The 20,111-nt window shown below is 37.0% G+C and overlaps 1 protein-coding gene and 1 long non-coding RNA gene across 3 annotated transcripts; one reads left to right on the top strand and one right to left on the bottom strand.

The window, feature by feature from the left end:
- Nucleotides 1–8,067: 8,067 nt before the first annotated feature.
- LOC122718252 (chitin deacetylase 1) lies at nucleotides 8,068–20,102 on the top strand. Its single transcript, XM_043943134.1, has 6 exons — nucleotides 8,068–8,164; nucleotides 10,184–10,316; nucleotides 11,453–11,583; nucleotides 16,397–16,546; nucleotides 17,159–18,081; nucleotides 19,400–20,102. The coding sequence occupies exons 1-6, from the start codon at nucleotides 8,089–8,091 to the stop codon at nucleotides 19,634–19,636; spliced, it is 1,650 nt and encodes a 549-aa protein (XP_043799069.1). The 5' UTR covers nucleotides 8,068–8,088; the 3' UTR covers nucleotides 19,637–20,102.
- On the bottom strand, nucleotides 11,190–13,156 carry LOC122718254. Of its 2 annotated transcripts, XR_006347346.1 has the most exons (5): nucleotides 12,399–13,156; nucleotides 12,052–12,257; nucleotides 11,599–11,880; nucleotides 11,451–11,545; nucleotides 11,190–11,363 (listed from the first exon to the last, which is right to left on the bottom strand). It is a non-coding gene; the product is annotated as an uncharacterized LOC122718254 (long non-coding RNA). The 2 variants fall into 2 exon arrangements; XR_006347345.1 differs by lacking the exon at nucleotides 11,190–11,363 and having other exon boundaries at nucleotides 11,444–11,880.
- Nucleotides 20,103–20,111: the final 9 nt, after the last annotated feature.

The raw sequence follows: 20,111 nt of genomic DNA, 5'->3' as shown, positions 1-20,111 counted from the left end.
AGCCTTCTTCCGGCGCGTGATCGGCATCCTCTATCTATGATACATCGCGTAACCCATATACCGTTTTCTTATCAGGCTATTAACTTTATATATATGCGCTCGGATTTTAATTCTCTCCTAAGCAAAATTTAATCTTTCCTTAACTTTGGAATTTCGATGCTATCAATTTCTTCGATTCAATCCCTTCGATTCCCCCTGAAACCTTGACTACTTGCTCGAAATTATTGGAATTTCAATTAAGAAAGTTTAGTCTTTTCTTCCAAGTTTATCCGTTACTTCGATCCGTAATCTCGCCGCAAATCGTCGCACAGCACACAATTGGACGAGAGAGGATCGAGAGAGGGCGTTGAATCGAGGGAGGAAGCGTTCGTAAGCCATAAATGGTAGTGACTGGGCGCGCAAAGGCCGATCGAAAGGTGGTCGCGGGGCGTGCCAGAAAAACGGAGGACTCGGTTGCATTCTCGATGCAAAGCTAAGTAGGCGCGCATAATTATGCGCATCTCGTATTTCGAAACATCGCCTCCCCCCCCCCCGCGCTTCTCTTCTTTCAGCGCGCCCTGCGACCCGGCCGACACTTTCCCGTCCGCCATGATGGAAAGAAAGAAAGCCTTTGTTACGTTCGTTCTTCGAGATTTTTTCTTCTCTCTTTCTCTTTTTTTTTTTTTTTCCCCCCCGTTAAAAGAAACTTTTTGAATCTTCGAATCTTTCGAGATCAGCTTTCGTTTCGCCTCGTGGAACGGAGAAAGAAAATCGAAATCGAGCTTCTTGTTCCGATTTTAAATTTTAAATTCTTCGCCCGGAAAAAATTAATTCCTTTCGATCTCGAGTTTCATCTTTGAAATTTTAATCAATCTTCTGATATCATTTCTATCTTTCTTTCTTCTTTTTTTTTTTTCGCAATTTCACTATATGGATAACGAATCGATTAAAATTAACAACTTTTGTATTTAATTAAAATTAACAAATTTTGTTAATTTTGTTTTTGGAATTGTTCCAGGCTGGAGAAGCAGTTGTCGTTCCTATATAACATATATATAAATATTCAAAAGGTCCTCTATAAATCAAAATTCGACGCGCTTTCTATTCGAACGAGAAGGATCGCTTTAAAGCGATCTTTCACGAATATTTCTTTGGGAGAAAGTTCACCAAACTTTGCTTTTGTCCCTCTTTGCAAAAAAAAAAAAAAAAAAAAAAAAAAAAAGAACTTCTCTTCTTTCAACACCTCGCTTCGAGATATCAAGATTTCAATTAAAAGAAGAAAAAAGTAAACTCAAAATATATATTCCAAAGATCGAAACTCAATTTCCTCTCTTTCTCTTCATTTCGAGAAATCAAAACAAATTTCAATCTCATCGAGTGAAACGAATTCATTGGTGGTAAAAAATATTTCGAAATTCCTCATTGAAGAGGTTATAACACTATTTAACTTCCAATACTTCGTCAACAGAAATGCAATCTGTCATCGACGAAGAAAAACATTACGTGTGATTTATAATCGTTGAAAGGTTGAACGAAGGATCGGTCGAAGAGGAATAGCTTCTTTTTCTCACGAAGAGAGAGAGAGAGAGAGAGAGAGCGAAATATAATCCTCGAATTCAACGGAATCATCTTACTGAGAGACATGGCGTGTACGAGAGACGTAATCGTGTTGACACCTGGATCCTATGATCCGTAGATCCAACGTGGATCGATGGTGGACGTAGGCAAGATGCGCGGATTCCTCGATCCGGCGACGATCTCGAGGTGGCACGAGGATGGTTCAAGGAGAGGTTACGATTGTAGAAAGCACGAAGGAGGAAGAAAAGAGCAGGAGAAAAAGGTCTGTGGGTCACTGTGCTATCCGATTACGTAATTGCCGTAATGTAACCTTCAACGTTTGATGCTCTTGTGCAAACTCTTGTCTTTGGTCATTTTTCCCTACGTGATTGATCCCCAACCGAAGTTTCTTTCTTTTTTTTTTTTAATATAAATTGATGCGTTGACTCTCCAATTTAATTTCTAATAACGATATATAATAATACAATTCTTATTCAAGTCGTGGACACACTTTCCGCTTCGAATGCATCTCGCGATTCTCATCCTTTTATCCGACATTTCCAATTAACAAATCGAAGGTAAAAAATTTGTCGTGCGGCAACGTCGTTTCTCTCCTTATCTCCTCAATTACGTGAAGAAAAAAAAAAAAAAATGCGCGAAAATATTCCTCCAATTATACAACGTTATTGCTATATTAACTATATAAATAAATATAAATAAATATAATTAACTATATAAATAAATATAACTATATAAATAAATATAATAATATAAATAATAATTAACAGCGACGGGCGTTAAATCGAGAGAAGCGATTACAGGAAAAAGGTTAGGTTGGGAAGATAAATTCGAATTCCCGACGATCGAATATATCTCTTTTTCGTTGCTCGAAAGAGTCGTTGCGAGAGGAAGAAAAATCCTGTATCCCATTAAAAAAAAAAAAAAAAAAGAAAAAGGGAAAAGAAAAATTGTCGACTACGATTTAATCATCATTCGTTCGAGTCATCGATCTCGAGGGACAAAAAAGAAACGGACAAGCTGTCTCATCGGCGAGCAACAATTGATCAATCAAGCGATCGGCTCGCTTGTCGATCGAAAGTGCGTAAAAGGCCAACGGGAGGATGATGAAAAAAAGTCAGGCGAGGGATCAAGGTTCAAAGACTTTCTCGATTATTTTTGTTACGCATAGGTCAGACGAGTGGAGAAAAGGAAAAGCGATAAAAATGGGGAATTGAAAGAAGAATATACCAAGCGAGGGATTGAACTGCGAAAAACTGGTTTTCCATATATATTTATTCCGTCTGGTGAACGTGTGCCTCCGTCGGCATCTCGCGTGCATCTCTCGCCAAGGACTCCACGCCACGCGTTTAGAAATGCCGTTAGAGATCCCTCCTCCTGGATCACTCAGCCAATTTGTAATGATTTGTAAAATTTGCTCGCGCACGCGTAAAATATTATTTATCCCTTTAATCTGTTGTTCTGAAAAAAAGAAAAAAATATTTATTGCGAACGAGTTTTTAAATCGATCAAGTTTTTAAATCGATCGATCTCGAATTTTAAGGAATTTTAAGGAATTATTCTGAGAAATTAATTTCGGAATTTTTCCAAGATAATCCAAACGATTTTTCTAAAAACGAAACTTTTGTTAGACTTTTCGACGAATTAAATTCGCTTCGAACGAAACGAAATTATAAATTACAGAGATCTAAATGTTGGATTAAAGAAGAAGAAAATTCTTGATAAAACTTAATTAGTGAAACTTAATTTAATTTCATTTAATCGTAACGACGGAGAAAAAAAAATTGATTGTTCGGAATTTCGAAATTTTTCGCATCGCGAGAGAGACCAGATAATAAAGGTTTGAACCAGCGCTTTGTTAAAAGTGGAGGACGATCGCGTGCACAAAGAAAAGAATGATTCGTATTTTTACGAATACAGATATACGTTACTCACTCAATGTTACTCGATTTCTCGAGCCCGCGTTTCCATCGATCCCACGAAACTTCGTGGTCGGATTAAATAAGGAAATAGCCACTTCCTGGTCGTTAATCACACGAGACACGTGTTCACGTGCATTACGTGTATTACGATCCGTATTCGGCTCGTTTATCAGGAAAAACGAGGCTGAAGATTAATATATCTCATCTCGCGAAATCTCTCTCTCTCTCTCTCTGCTCACCGTGTTATGACGCAGTTAACGTCGAATAACGGTAATTTCATTGTAAACTTGTATCTCCTCGGGACGACGTTAAACGGATTCCACGATTTTCTCCCGTTTTCTCCGATATTTATTATTACGTTTACGATCCTCCGTTTCCTACCGTTGCCTCTGCCACTCGTGAAAGTTCACCTTTGAAATATTTTTCAAAGGAGAGAGAAAGAGAGAGAGAGAAAGAGAGAGAAGAGAAAAATAATTCGAATACGAAAATAGACGAAAAAAAGGACGCGAAAATGGGAAATGCAATTTTCGAATATTACCGATCGGAATGACGGTTGAAGAAAAGGGTCAGTGTTCTCCTTTACCATCACAGCGTTCCTATGTGTTACGCCAATACGTTACGATGATACACGATTCGATGTACACTTTACGACCGTGTTTCTAATGAACAAAGTGGCTCGTGCAACTTTAACATCGCCGAGAAATTCGTTCGAGAGAAGGTGTATATAAAAAATAAGAGCCGCAATTGCTTATTCCATTGGCAAACTGGGCCACCAGTCAATAGTTGCCGATAAAATTTTAACCACTCTCACGCGCGATATTTTCTTCTTCGTTTTCTCTTCAAAAAATGGCATTTGCTCCATTTTCGATGATATTTCCACGCGTAACATTCCACGTTTTTCGTCATTATTTCGTATTCATTTCGTATGAAATATTTTCATCAGAAATTTCATTTCTATCGAAAAATCAACAAGTCAAAAAAAAAAAAAAAAAAAAAATTTGGAAGAAATGCATGGGATAAAACATTTTCATCGAATTTTGTGCGATTCGTCGCACAATTATTTCCAGTGCTCTTTTGCCCTGTTTAGAATCTCACCAACAACCAGGATTTGTTAATTAGAGACATCTTTCGACACCATTCCTTAATGCGAAACATCGATTCGAATCTCATTGTCTTCCTTTTCCTTCTTTCCCCCTCCCTTTCTGCATATAGAGATTAATATCATTGTTATCCCTCGTAATCTCGATTTCTCAATATATATATATATATATATATTTTCTTTTTCTTCTTTTTTTTATCCTCGACGAATTGTTCGATTTATATTCTTTTTTTTTTCGCAACAATTTATCCTAGGCGTCTCGAACGATTGTACACGGTGTTATTAACCGTTATCTGCAACAGGTCCGAGTTATCTCGGGATTTATTGATCCTGGCCTCTCTCTAAATCCTCTTCGTCGCGCATGCTATTCGACGTTTGTTCAAGGAACGTGTAGAGATAAAGAAACACACGGTTCAGGTTCAGAACGTGTTATAAACCCGATCGATCTCGCTCTACGCTCGAATATTTTCGCAACGAAATTGGAAACGGAATCATTTTGTACATTTCCCTGCTGACGATTTCGTGAAACGTCGGCTACGTCGTTTGCTACATCATCGGCGAAAATCGAGTATGACACGACGAGTCTTGTCACGTGTGAAACGTTTTCTTTGGAAAGTTTGATAATTTTAGAAATTTTGCTTTAAACTTGTATCTTTACTTAAGGATCTTTCGAATTATTTTTCAAAAGGAGGAAAAGATAAAGCAAAGATCTCAAGTAACTTCTCGAGTTTCGATTAAGTTTTTTTTAATCTTGTATCATTTCTACTTTCATATTTTGCCAATAAGTCTTGACATGAAAGTTACGCTTGAAATTAATCAACCGAGACATTTTGCTCTCCAAAAATTTCTTCAAACCATTCGAGAAAGATTAAATGACACGCATAAAAGGGATCGATCTTGAATTCAAGATCGTATCGTATCAGAAAAATTTCACGAGACATCGATCAACTCTCGTTAAAAAGTTCCGTCCTTCGTTCTGTCCTCCTCCCCTCTTCCCACGAGGATATCCCGAGAGTCCTTCGTTTTTTTAAATCGAACTCGATCGATAATAATCGGCTGCTGTCCTCTGTTCGTAAAAAGTGGAATTAATATGATTACGCGGTATGCAGGTTGCGATGATCTAACGCAATAGCGCATCCCGTTATTGAACGACGTCGATAACCTTTTACCGCGTAAACCACAAATTTATTAACCACCCGGTACATCTCGGCCTAGCTCGCCGGAATATAAACGCGTTGCGTAAAACGGCTGGCGCGCTGACATAGAGGGTCCATGCTGGACGTGGAAGGGGTTGGAGAATGAAAAATGAGAATTATTTGGCGAGCAGCTTTAAAAGCGCGCGAATAATTCACGCGGCATCGAGGTCAGTGGTCATATAAAATGGAAAATAAAGAATTTCTGTGGAAATTTTTGAAACTAGGAGTTTGCGTGCGCGGATGGAATGATGATGCACGATTCCATAGGATTATGTGTTTAAAATTTTTGACGTATTTTTTTTCTCTTCTAATTCTTTTTGGAGTTCTTCAGTTTTTTAATAAAGTGGAAATTCCAATAATAGTTGGGATGATCCACGATTCCAAAGATTATGTCTTTGAGATTAATTTGGAATTTTTGCGACTTCTTTTTTTCTTTTTTACTATTAATTTTTTTTCTTGATTTAATTTTTTTTCCTCTTTGAAGAACGTCGAAAGGAGGATGGATTCGATATATTATTAGAGATGTCGAGGCGTGTATTTGTATTTTTAATGAAGTTCTGGGATCGTGATTGACGGAAATTGAATGAAAAATCTCTGATATATAATATAATATACCGAAGAATAGTGGAAAATATTTAAAGGCGTATGGATCGATAATTCGACATATTTATGACAGGTGTTATCTTAGCAAAACTAAAATTCATAAAGGAAGAGCTGTGACATTTAAGAAGGCAGAAAAGAAAGTAGAAAAAGAAGTCGTTTCGGAGAGCATGTTCAATAAGATTGAAAACGCGAATGCAGAGAAAGTAACTGTTAATTAATCTTTATTCATCTGACTATTAATTGATTTACTTTACGCGCGTATTTCGCATTACTCGTGAAACGAAACGTTAAACGTGATCCTTAGAAATTGAATATCAATAGAATTTATGATTGTACGTTGAATTGAAAGAACAGTCTATATGCTATATAATATTTTAAACATTCGAAAGGTATATATAAATAAATTAAAATATTTGAACGAAATTATTCAAAATATTTGAAAAAAAAATATTTAAAGTATTTAACTACTCGATAAAATTTCCAACAGTATTGAAAAAAAAATATTGCATAAAAACAAATTCCTCCTTCTATTTTAAAACAGTTATTACCATGAAACAATGGAAAATATAATTGTTTGTAAATACAGAATAATTTCACAACGTTAATCCATAGAATATTATTAATATGCATTATTAATAACAACAATTATAGAAAATACCAAACAGAATAGAATTAACATAAATAATTATTGTTTCGACATCGCTAATTATCGTTTGTTTTCTCAAAATGAAAGGCAAACTCGTTCGCAACTCGAAATTCATTGCAAATGGATTTTACATTGAGAGCAAAGAAAAAGGTTCAAGGTTTCAAGCATCTCGTCGACAAAAGCGTGGTGTGGAGCAGTTTTCGTGGAAAGTTACTCGAGCACGTCGACGATACTTTCGTCGCGAGTTTTACAACCACGATCCATTTTTCGTACTCCCTTTCAGAACCTCTGCCACTAGACCGTAAAACGATGCACAAAATTCCGTTTTCACTTAGGACCTCGAGTAAAGATATCCATTTTCTCTTACAATTAATTCACGATTCTTCGAATTCACGATTCTTCGTGATTGTTCAACTTGTTACCTGCAAGAAGAAAAAATTAACTATAGATATTTGTACAAATAAATTCTTTAATAAGAATATATTTCTGCCAACAAATATTACGAATATCTTCAATTATTCTCTCTACCATAACTCCCCTCTATTACAATTCCTTAACCATCTTTAATCTCTCATCTTTCAATAGAAACCTGCATTTGTCCAACTTTCTTCTCTCTTCCCTCCCAAAAAAAAAAAAAAAATAAAACAAAACCAAAGCAAGAAGGAAGAAAACGAGACAGTTGCATAGAAGAAGCAAGAACCGGAAGAAGAAAGCAGAAGAAGATCCGAAAAACTCCCGTCGAATATTGAGACAAAACCAATCCTCATCCTCTCGAATCTTTTCGAAAATCTTTTCGAGAAATGGTCGTTGGAGAAGAGGAGGGCTCGAGAGACGAGGGAAGATCGAGAATGGAATTCCCCCCCACCCCACGCCTTCGTCTTTCCACGTAGCAGAGAACGGAAGGAACGGACCCCCTTATCGTTCTCCAGCCAGTTTTACGACGTGGAAAAGGTGGCAGCACCATCCGGATGGTGAAAGTCCTTCGACGAAGAGGAAGGAGTGGTGGTGCACATATAGAGGGGCGAGAGGGCGCGGCTTGTCCAGACGCTCTTTGTCCCGACAACGACGATGACGGCGACCACCACGACGGCCACCATGTCGCCGAGGTTCCTGTTCCTTCTTGGATCCCTATTTCTGCTCGCCGGTGAGTACACGCTCTTCCCACACTCTTCCTTCAAGCCGCGTTTCGATATCGATTCTCGACCATGGGGATAATGGAGATTCGAGGAAATTAAAATATTCGAAGTTTGGACCAGGTGTGGAGGGATGGTTTGGATTTGTTGTTCGAGTTAGAGTTAGGAGGGGGGGGGGGTGTTTGAGGAGGTTGGATCGTTGAAGAATCGTATGTGAAAGGGATTTTAGATTTAATTTTTGGGTAATTTGATTATTTTTGGAAGAGTTTTTTAAAGTTGAAGGGACAATTTGAAGGTTATATGTTATTAGATATAATTATTTTGAAGGGAAATTTCGTGAAACGTTTAGTTTGTGAAAGTTCGTTCGATATATATATAGAGAGAATATTTGTGGTAATAAATTTGATTTCTCGTCGAAGAGAAACACTTGGAAATCTACGTTCCGATTCTGTAAACGCAGGTGAAAGTTGTTTTCGACGTTAACAAAGTTTCCTTCGTATCGAACGAGTTTTCGCACACGAGAAACTTTCGGAACCTAGGATCGTTTCGCGATTCTTCGTTTCCTCAGATCTCTATTGCGATTCTATTACAACACCCTCAGATGCTTAAAAATATGTCTCAACAATATTCAAATAATTGGAAAAATTAAACGAAGATTGTAAACTTTACAATAGCCATAAATGTCTCGAGAATCGAGAAACCTCAATGAGTGTTCTGGTGACTTCAACGATTGACGCCGCGACGAGACACGGTCTCGCCAATCCAACGACGTATACTTTCATTCGAAATCTGCTTGAAATTTACTTTTCAAATTTGTCCAAGAAGAAGCTTGACAACGATCGTTGGAACATCCGATTCGATCAAAAAGTTAATATTTACAAATACTCAACAGTTAGACGATACACGTTCGAGAAAAAAAAAAGAAAATTGTCTTCCATTGTCTCCGGGCAAATATAAAATAAAATTCACGAGACACTGTCTCGTGGAACGTGAAAGTTTTGCCGAAGACGAGTCGGCCGGAAGCGGCGTCGATCACGATCGCGGATCACGATTCACGTATCGTAAATGAAGAACAAGAAGGCACGAGAAGGGACGTTTGAGGATGCTCGAGCAGGACTGTGGAGAGGAACGTGAGAGAGAACCTACTTTGGAGAACCACTGTCGCTTCCCTTTCCTCCTCCTCCTCCTCCTCTACTACTTCGTTGCCCTGACATTTCCAAGACTTTCTACTTCTATGAGGGTTCACCGACCCCGTCGTGTTCGGTTTACGATCTCGAGAGATCGTGGCTTCCAACCGTCGCGACATTTTCCATGGACAATCTTAGCAATGCCAATCTGCCCTTTTTATTCAAATGTCACGTTCGATGTCAATTCGTTCCCCTCTTCTTCTTCTTTTTCTTCTTCTTCGATTGCCAATTCAATCGTGAAAGATGATAGGGGAAAATCGATGGGGGAGGAGTTGATGCGTCCCATTCTTCTTGATTTTCTACTCTTCCTTTGATCTGAGAAATTAGAAAAATTATCAAGCTTTTTCTCACTTCTCCTCGAGGAATAATATTTCTTTAGATGTGTATGATTGAAAATTACATTTGATTATGAAGATTAAAAAGAAAAGAAGAAGGTGGAAAAAGAAGAGATTATTTTGTTTGGTAATATTTTCATGAAAGGAAAAAATTGCAAAATTACTGTTTAGTAATGTATCATGAATTCTAGTAATGAATCTGAAGTCGTTAGATTATTTTATGGAACGAAAGCATGGAAGGGAAGGATGTTGAAAAGTTGCGTTAGAGATTGTGCTGATGGATCGAGAGTCGTTTATGTAATCGATGATAGAAAGTAGTACGTAATTGTCAGTAATGTCTTTTTTACTTTCCAAGATTTTGTTCCATTATTTCTTTTATTTTTTTTTTTTTCTTCTTGCATTATTCGACTTGGAATAGTAAATCCACGTAAACACGAATTACTTTTCTCAAATTTATTAATATTATTAATTGATTATCCTTTGTCTAACGTCGTATTCAAATTTTCAGGAACACAAGTCAGAGCACAGGACGAGGAGGGTGCCGATGGGATTGACGCGAATGCCGAAGAGTTGTGTCAAGATAGGCCGGGGGACGAGTATTTCCGGTTGAACATCGAAGGGGACTGTCGCGATGTCGTAAGGTAATTTATTTCGCTGAATTACCAATAAAACTCAACGTGTTGACCATTCCAAGTCGCCATCTGTCGTCATTTCATCGAACTGACGTTGAAAAACACGACTTTTAAAAAATTCAATATGAACAATTCTTTAAAATAAAATTAAAGAATCATCGGCCAAAAATAAAAAAAAGTTTTTCACAAAAAACGAGAATTTCTGATTGAAGACGTAATGATCGACTTTAATCCTTCTCGTAGTCGATTCTGCAACGAGTAGAAATCGCATCATCGTCCAAAAATATCAAAAAAATTTTTTACAAGAAATATTTCTGATCGATCGTACAAATCAATCGTAATCGATTCTGCAACGAGTAGAAATCTCAAAGGTCGATCAAGTTAACGGTAAAAACGGCGATTTATGCGAAGGATCAAACGTTGAATTCCTTCGGTTCCTTCGCGATCGAATTCCGCGTTGGGAGGTTCAAGGTGAGCTTGATATTAGATACAGGACTTGCCTTCTACACGATGACGACAGACGGTGTATCCTGACTCACACGAATGGCAAAGTATTCAAGGACATACAAAAATATCTCGGGAGCAGGAATCCTGCAGATCCTGTTGCAGAATGTCACGCGTTTTGGAAGAAGTCGACGAGTTTCCTTAACTATGATTATAATAATTTTATCCCAGCTTCTTAATTTTTAACAAAAATTTGCTTATTACTAGTTTAAAATTTCTCAGGATTCAACAATTGGAAAAGATTGGATATTAATGGATGATAATTTGATTTGACAATTTTATTGAATAATACCTGCAATTAAAATAATAAATAATGTATAATATCGAAATTGTTTTAAATTTGAAAGATTAAGAATTGATAGAATTGCAAATTAAATTAATATTGAAATCATACAATATAAAAATATATGAAGAAATCTATTCTTTCCTTAAATATTAATTTATTCTCAAAATAATTTCCATGTAACTTATGATTCTCAACCTCCTTTAATTAGAATGTGTCTTGAGATGATGTGTCATGATGGCGAGCAGAAATTACCAACTATCCAAAATCTGGAAGAAGAATAATAATTTGCAAATATCAAATGTATAAAAAAATATATATATATATGTATATATATGTATATAAAATTGAATCACAGATGCGACAAAGCAAGCGAGATTGGCGTGACCAGGTTGGCAACAGTCCGATGTCCGACAGGTCTGGCGTTCGACATTGAGAGGCAAACGTGCGACTGGAAGACGAACGTGAAGAATTGCGACCAACTCGAGAGTAAGCGATACATACAGATTTCTATTTGATTAAACGGCGTCCCCTTTGTTTTCTGTCCAACACGCATAGGTGCACGAAATCCGGCCTGAAGCAAATCACGTGCCCCAGCGGGTTGGCCTTTGACTTGGACAAACAGACCTGCGACTGGAAGGGCAAAGTCACCAACTGTGACAAGCTCGAGAGTAAGTCGATGTATCGACCAGGGTGAGCCGGTGTACTCTGTCTCCATTTCCGTTGTGCTCTTTCCAAGGAATGCGTTCCATGCATTCTTTCGTTCCTTTTGTGAAAAGAATATCTCTGAAAAGAAAAAGAGATGTAAGACACATATATCGGATTCTTTTTGAAATTGCTTTAAACTGTTTTCGATGTCGATGTTATATGAGAAGCGATGAGAAACAACTTCTCGTCTCTTTTCCATTAACAAAGAAATTTGAATTTTTTTTTTTAAAGATTTTTTATATAACGCACGTTCATGGAAAGAACATCTTATTGAGAAGATTGTTTTCATTCGTTCTCCTGTTGAGAATGATGAAAAATTCTTTAAAGAATGTACGGAGAAGTCCGGCTCCTTCGTAGACTCGCAACGTAGCACGCACCATTCGTAAGGTAGTAGTAGTACTAACGCACGATTATCCTTACGCACTTTTAAGATTCATCCACGATACTTCTCGTCTCTAAAAATTAATCAAAAATCACGTATTTCTCTTAAATTTTATTTTTAGGTTAGGTTCATTATCTTTATACTGTTGCATTTAATTATCAAACAATTCTCTTGTATTTATTTAAATTAAAATAAGAAATTCATGTCTAATTACCAGACAAACGAAATTCCAATTATTATTACAGTTATCTCGAAATATGTTGAATGGAATCTAATTTCCTGTACTTTCTAAAGTCATGCAAAAGCGATCGGTTTTATGATTTTAATTCGATATTTTTCCACTCGTGCATATCTTTGAGTTACGTGAATTTAAATAACGTTCTACGTATATACATTCGCCGAGTGAAAACGCATGATCATTACAAACACGAGACCACTTTCGAGACGTAATCTCCAGTTCAGCCACTTTCGATTCGTTGCCGAGAGACTGGTTTTCGATTTTGAGCGAAAGTGGAGACGAGAAGTTCGTGCCTCGAGCGTTCTAACCTAGTTTTTCGAGACTATCGATGTTCTCTTCCTGCCAGATTCACGCAATTCTCTCGATCCATGTTGCACGACTAACACCCGTGAAAACTTCGTTTCGCTTTTTTTCTCCATCTCGTCAATTCGATTCGCTTCCTAAGCGATTTTTAATTAACATTCCGCGTCCCTGTCGTTTCGAGAGATTGAATTTCTGATACAGGTTATAAAAAGCCAGTGAAAAACTTGAGTTTCCTAGTTATTCGAATATTAAAAATGAAAATTGAAGGATTATCTATAATAATTATGAAATATCAACATCAATTAAAATCTATGCAACTAAATACGTAATCGCGAATAAAGTTATTCTACGCTTCGATACATCTCTCGAAATCGATTCTCGACACGCAATGCAATTTTTCAGCTTTGTTGTGTAGAATTCACTCTAATACACTCTTGTTCACCTGTATATATCAACACTTCACATATTTATTCACATATTCGCATAAATATATACACAAACACAATTCTTTCTCCTCGAGATCGCTCCAGGTACGAGGTAGCACGTTCTCAATTGCTGATCTCTTTTTCTTCTACCTCTCTCTGTCTCGCAATATAACGTATATACGCACACATTCTACCTTTCTCTTTCTTTATCTTTTCTCTATATCTGTCTCTGCCTCTCTGTTTGTCCATATCCAGCTCGGTTTCGCTTCGACGATCTGGCCTCCTTATAACGGCTCCTTCGTTATTTTAGTCAACTCGTTCGCTTTTATCGAACTCGAAACTCGCGCGAGTAATCGCCACGAATCGATCTCATTAATTTCTCTTTCCCTCCTTTTTTTTTTACCTCACGGAATAATTAATATCATCTCATTCTCGTTTAAGGTGACATTTTAGCTGCATTTTAGCTGTTCTATCTTCTTTTTTTCTTCTTTTTCTTTTTCTTCTCCTTCTTGCGCTGACCGCCATTATTTCACTGTCACTTCAGTTGTGTGCTTGTCACAATCGAGTTGTATTCCTTCGTTTTCGTTTCGAACGAAGGACTCGCGTGTTTCCAGTGCCTCTCGTGAGACCTTCTGATTTAATCTCGCGGAAAAGGAATACAATTGGCCGAAAAAGAGAATTTCAACGATTCGATGCAGTTTGGATATAATCGATCGATGTTGATGGCATTGGTCAAAAGAGAATTTTATAGGTTAGCTTTTGTTCTTTTTTAATTTTTTTCGTTCTTGAATTGTTTAATATACGCAATGTTATACTCAGAAAAGAGAAATTCGTTGTTTATTAATTATTTCGTAAAGATAAATTTACTTATTTTCTCTTTTTTATAATTTGGCCCTGACAGGCTTAATTGCGCAGTGCACAAACAAATATATTGAAATTTTCTATTTACGATACACTGAATTATCGATCTACTTACTTTACAGTCAATTGATTTTTGCATATAGCCTTATTCGAGTTTTTGAGCGTTAATGATCGTAACAATAAATCATTGCGTCATAAATGATTAAAAATGACTAATTTTTAAAGCCATAATTTCGAGAAAAATGAAATAAGCTTTTAAATGTAAAAGGTGCACGAGAAAAGGAAGAAAATGGCGAAGTTTGCTTTCATTTTTCTTTTTCTATGATATTTCGAAGATATATCCACGAAGATATTCCTTTTACGTATCGAGTAAACTGCATTGCTTGAAAACGTAACGCCGCAAATGAAATTAAATCGGAGCAGCTCGTGTATTCATATTTTTTTTCTCTTTTTGTCTCTCTCTCTCTTTTTCTCCTTTGCTCACTGTATGTATGCTTGTATATGTGTGCACGCGTGTGTACGTGTTGAATCACTTGCAATTCTCTTTTCTCGCGTCGTATTCCCTCGACGAGTGGTACGTCGAGGCACCGCCTCAACTTTTTTATTTCTCCGCTGCCTGTTTTCGCCTTTCGCAACAGCCCATCTTTTCATCACTGTATTTTCTATTTTCTCTATCTCATTATTATCTCAACAATGCCTACGTGTATGTGTGTATATATATGTGTGTATGTGCAGCGTGCGTGCGTGTATGTGTGCATATATATGTATATGTCTCTATGTGTCTATGTATGTGTCTATTTTTTTCTTTTCTTTTTATCATATTATTATATTTATCACGGAATTATCTGCGTGCAAATCGCTGCGAGCCAACGAAACAAACGATACTCTCGACACTTGGGCATACTTCTCGCGATAGGCCAACCGTGATTCGTTCCTTTTTCATTCCGTTTTTATATTCTCTTTGCCATTTTGTTTCTCTTTGTTAAGATCCTTCTGCAAACGATCTCAAAATGATTTCTCGAATAAATAATTCAATGGAGAAATCTACGATTGCTCCAGGGAAGAGAATCTTCAACGCAAAGATTCTTTTTCTTCTTTTCTTTTTTTTTTTTTTTTTTCAATTTTTCTATTTCCCAGCGAAATGGAAAATCAAAAGTTCTCTTTGTTACGCCCATCACGTTCTATTACGCTTTTCCAGTCGGCTAAGTCAGAAATTCCTCGAAGGAATTGAAGAGAGGCGAACGAAAAGACCGGTTGATACGCAGTGGCGTAGGAACTATTGACGCAAGCATAATTCGAATCCTCTTAGCTCGATACCTTTGACGATTTGTCGACGCTTTATCGTATAAAAGATGTATCGATTTCAATATGTTCGATATTGAAAGCTACGATGGAGAGAAGTCAAAGGTGTTCAGAGAACTTCCCACACCTGTACATAAAGTCCACGTGTATATAAATACCAGATTACACGGGGGCTCGAGGAAACTGTAACTGGTCTTACAAGATGTAATTAGATTATTATAGTTAATCCTTTGCCTTATAATATCACGTAAGAAAGTTTATTTTTAATTCTGACTTTAGCTTCGATTCTTTATTATTAGTTGTAAAAGGCTAATATTATTTTGAGTAATTGTTGAAAATAAAAAAAGATTATAAGACAAGGGATTAGTATCGAGTTGGCAATGTACTACTACGTAGCTTTGGGTCACATTAATCCCGCACAGTAACAACCTTTAATCCTTTCGAATATTATTCATGAAGAATATAAATTTATTATTGTAATATATGATCCCTGTAAAATTATATTGCGTATTAATATATTTGTGAGACATGTTTGGATATCGATGCAAAAGTTATATACATTATAAAAATATCTTAACTTATCAAAATCAAATTTTTATAAACATAATTAAAGAAATTTAGCTCAAATAAAGATTCGTACTCTTTTATCACGTGTCTTTTGCATAAATGCGTAAACATTCGCAGTGTAGTTACAAACAACAATTGATGTCTGTATTAAACCACACGCGTCAATTGTTTATAAATTAATAAAACTTTAATCATGATATCTTGCCTTGCCAATTTAATCGATTTATAGCCGACATTTTAAAATCGATTCTCCAAAAAATATTTCATAAATATATTTAATGCGTATCCAGCCATAGATGATCGATCGATTTCCTTCGTAATACAATTCCTCCTCAAGTAGAATGACACCGGTTCCTGCGCCACTGGTGAGCGCGCCACGATATCTGTACATATAAATTGGGCGAAGTAAAAGTAGAATTTGCAGCTGTGGTGAAAACACCAATGGTCAATCCAAAGTAGTATTGGTTATCGTCCAGGCGACGAAATCGGCCTGTTAACGAGGATTACAATTTGCAGAACCGCGTAAGGTGTTGCCCATCCTGAGGACCGACGAACCAGTCTGCCCAGAGGGCAAATTATCGTGTGGTAACGGCGAGTGCGTCGACAAGGAGCTCTTCTGCAACGGTAAACCGGATTGCAAGGACGAATCCGACGAGAATGCGTGCAGTAAGTGTCGATTTAATAGTGCTCCTTTTGGTAATCGAGTTGGAACAGCGATGCTGGTTTCCTAACCTTTCTCGAATCGCGATTTTCGTAACTATTATCTCTTTTTGCGAAGAAAAATATTTTTTGACTTTTGATTTTCGCGTTGATTGAGAACCACTGATAGAGGACACACGTGCCGTACACGTTCGCATAAAAATTATTAATTTCTTTCCTTTAATATTCCGCGATGCGAATAGACGAAAAGATTAAAAGGTTAAATTTGTGATTAATATTATATTTTCTTTTTTGTCTTTCTCTTTGAATATAAATCGACATTCTTCTTCTTATGATATCATTTTCTGAAAGAACTAAAATTCTCTTGTAAAATTGTATAAAATTTATATATATTATATACATATAAATTTAAAATATAAAATATAAAATATAAAATATAAAAATTTATATAAATTTATATAAATTTATAAACAAAACGACTATTGCCAATTATGTATATATATATATATATTTTTTTCTATCTTTCCAAAAACTTCCAAAAACTATCTTATCTCTTCGTTAAATTTCTCAAACTTGCTGCCAACGATTTCGTCCAAGTTAATTCGTCCTCCTTTTCAGCTGTGGAAACCGACCCGAACCGTGCACCAGACTGCGACCCAACGCAATGCGTGCTCCCCGACTGTTACTGTTCCGCCGACGGTACCAGGATCCCAGGGAACATCGAGCCATCCCAGGTACCCCAAATGATCACGATCACGTTCAACGGAGCCGTGAACGTGGACAACATCGATCTCTACGAGGAGATCTTCAACGGGCAGCGGCAAAATCCCAACGGTTGCCAGATCAGAGGAACGTTCTTCGTCTCTCACAAGTACACCAACTACTCGGCGGTCCAAGATCTCCATCGTCGGGGCCACGAGATAGCCGTGTTCTCCCTCACCCACAAGGACGATCCCCAATATTGGACCCAGGGCAGTTACGACGATTGGCTGGCCGAGATGGCAGGCGCGAGGCTAATCATCGAACGTTTCGCCAACATTACCGACGGTTCCATCATTGGGATGAGGGCTCCTTACCTTCGGGTGGGCGGTAACAAGCAGTTCGAGATGATGGCCGACCAGTTCTTCGTCTACGACGCCTCCATCACCGCGTCCCTCGGCCGTGTGCCCATCTGGCCCTACACCTTGTACTTCAGGATGCCCCACAAGTGCAACGGGAACGGTGGAAACTGCCCGTCCAGGTCCCATCCCGTGTGGGAGATGGTGATGAACGAGTTGGACAGAAGGGACGACCCGACTTTCGACGAGTCCCTGCCCGGTTGCCACATGGTCGACTCGTGCTCCAACATTCAGACTGGAGAACAGTTCGCCAGGTTGCTCAGGCACAATTTCAACAGGCACTTCAACAGCAACAGGGCACCCCTCGGCCTCCACTTCCACGCCTCGTGGCTCAAGAGCAAGAAGGAGTACAGGGAGGAGTTGATCAAGTTCATCGAGGAGATGCTGGCCAGGAGCGACGTGTACTTCGTCACCATGGTCCAGGTGAGCATGTTGCTTGGCTGCACGTTGTTGTTTCCATGATACCTTAAAATCTTTCCCTGTAAAGAAACAATTTTAATTAAAATTATTATTATTAATTTAGAAATTAAGTTGTAAATTTCGTACAATTAATTCTTATTTTATTATAGATAGAATCTGATTTACGTCGGTTTGAAATCAAATCAAATATAAAAACAGAATGAAACAGACTTGAACAGACTTTGAAACTTAAACTCCTGCTTTTTTATCTTTATCAATAAGATTTTTCAAAAGATATTATCCTTAAGGTAATTCGTTCTCTTATTTATAAATTACAAATCAAAATTTATCTTTAAATCTAAATTAAAATTTAAGTAAAGTTTATTTAATTTATTAATTCTTCCAATCAAATTTATTTATTAATTTATTTATTAATGATCCTTTCAGGAAGGATGAAAGTGATTATTAAAAAAGACAGTATGCAAGAGAATAGGATATTATTTGCAAGAAAATATTTTCTTAAATCAATTGGAAAGAGAGAAAGTAAAATTTTTCTTGCTTTTTAAAGATATTGCTTGGATATCATTTAATGCAAGGTGAAATTCGTTGGAAGCTTTATCATGATTCTTCTGATACAGTTCAATTTATCTGACGTTTTCAATCTCACCGCATCATTCGTGATCCATCAAACCTTGCTTTTATTATTTCTCTTTACATCGATTCATTTTCCGCTTTCAATCCAACTCCGCGATACGAACTTTCTTTCTTTCTTTATTTTTCTCTGGATGAATTCACCGTATATATTTCTACGCTTCTACGATTCGTAATTTACAATTACCCGTATGCTGCTTTCATTCCAGAGAAACACGATTTCCGCTTCGATTATTTTGATAACAGAAGTGCATAGATTAAATATTGATATATTTGAAAAAATTGAATCAATATCACAACAAATGCACAGGAATCGAACTTTCTAACGAGATTAAATTCCAAAATTTGAACAAAGAATTGAATTGAAACGTATCGAGAAATACAAAATTCTACAAATTATTAAGAATTAATGATTTCAAATTTCTCTTAAAAACTCATTTAACCAATTATGATATTCAATCAAATAATTACAAACTTACAAAGAATATACCTAGATCAAAAACTATTAAATAAATGCACACACATTATAATCAAACTTATATATAAAGATTTCCAAAAAATATTCGCAAATCTTGCAAATATCTCAAAATAAATACTCTAAATATAATACACCATCAAATCGAATCACTTTACGAGTGAAAAATTCAGTTAAGGACTCGTCTGACCAAACACGTACTCGTTCCACTTGCAGGTGATCAAATGGATGCAAACACCGACGGAACTCTCGGCGCTCAGAGACTTTCAGGACTGGAAGGAGACCTGCGACGAGAAGGGTCAGCCGTACTGTTCCCTTCCGAACGCCTGCCCCTTAACCACCAGGGAGCTTCCCGGCGAAACTCTTCGTCTGTTCACCTGCATGGAGTGCCCCAACTACTATCCATGGCTGCTCGACCCAACCGGCGACGGTTTCACTGCGAACAAGAAATGAGCAATTGAGAGAAATGATCGGTCGTTCGTGTGGCGCGTGTCCTCGATAAAAATTCGGCAAAGATCGTATCTTCTCGGGGCACACGCGCCTGAACGTGTCGCGCTGAAAACGTGTCGCGAACGGAAAACGAGGAAAAAAAATCTCTTGCCATGATCGACTCTTATTTACCACACCAAGATTTCGATTTCGAAAGGAAATTTAAGCGTCGATGCGTTTTCTGTTTTTAATTTAGTCCGCGAAATTTTGCACGAGTCTTAAACGTCTTGTTTCATTGTGATATTTTTGAATGGAATTTTATATAACGAGTCGAACGATTTGGTTGATTGAATCATTTTTATTCTTGAGATTTTTTTTTTTTTCTCTTTATTATTGTCGCAGAAGAAAGTCGAATTTCCGTTCGCGAAACGTTTTTCGTGATCGATGCAAAAAAAAAAAAAAAAAAAAAAAAAGAAAGAAAGAAAGAAAAGGAAAAAAA

This window comes from Apis laboriosa, unplaced genomic scaffold (genome assembly GCF_014066325.1).
Source record: "Apis laboriosa isolate Shangri-la unplaced genomic scaffold, ASM1406632v1 scaffold5_cov152, whole genome shotgun sequence".
In the NCBI taxonomy this organism is placed as follows: Eukaryota; Metazoa; Arthropoda; class Insecta; order Hymenoptera; family Apidae; genus Apis; species Apis laboriosa.
The sequence above is the reverse complement of the archived record's forward strand: the minus strand, read 5'-3'. Positions and strand labels throughout refer to the sequence as shown.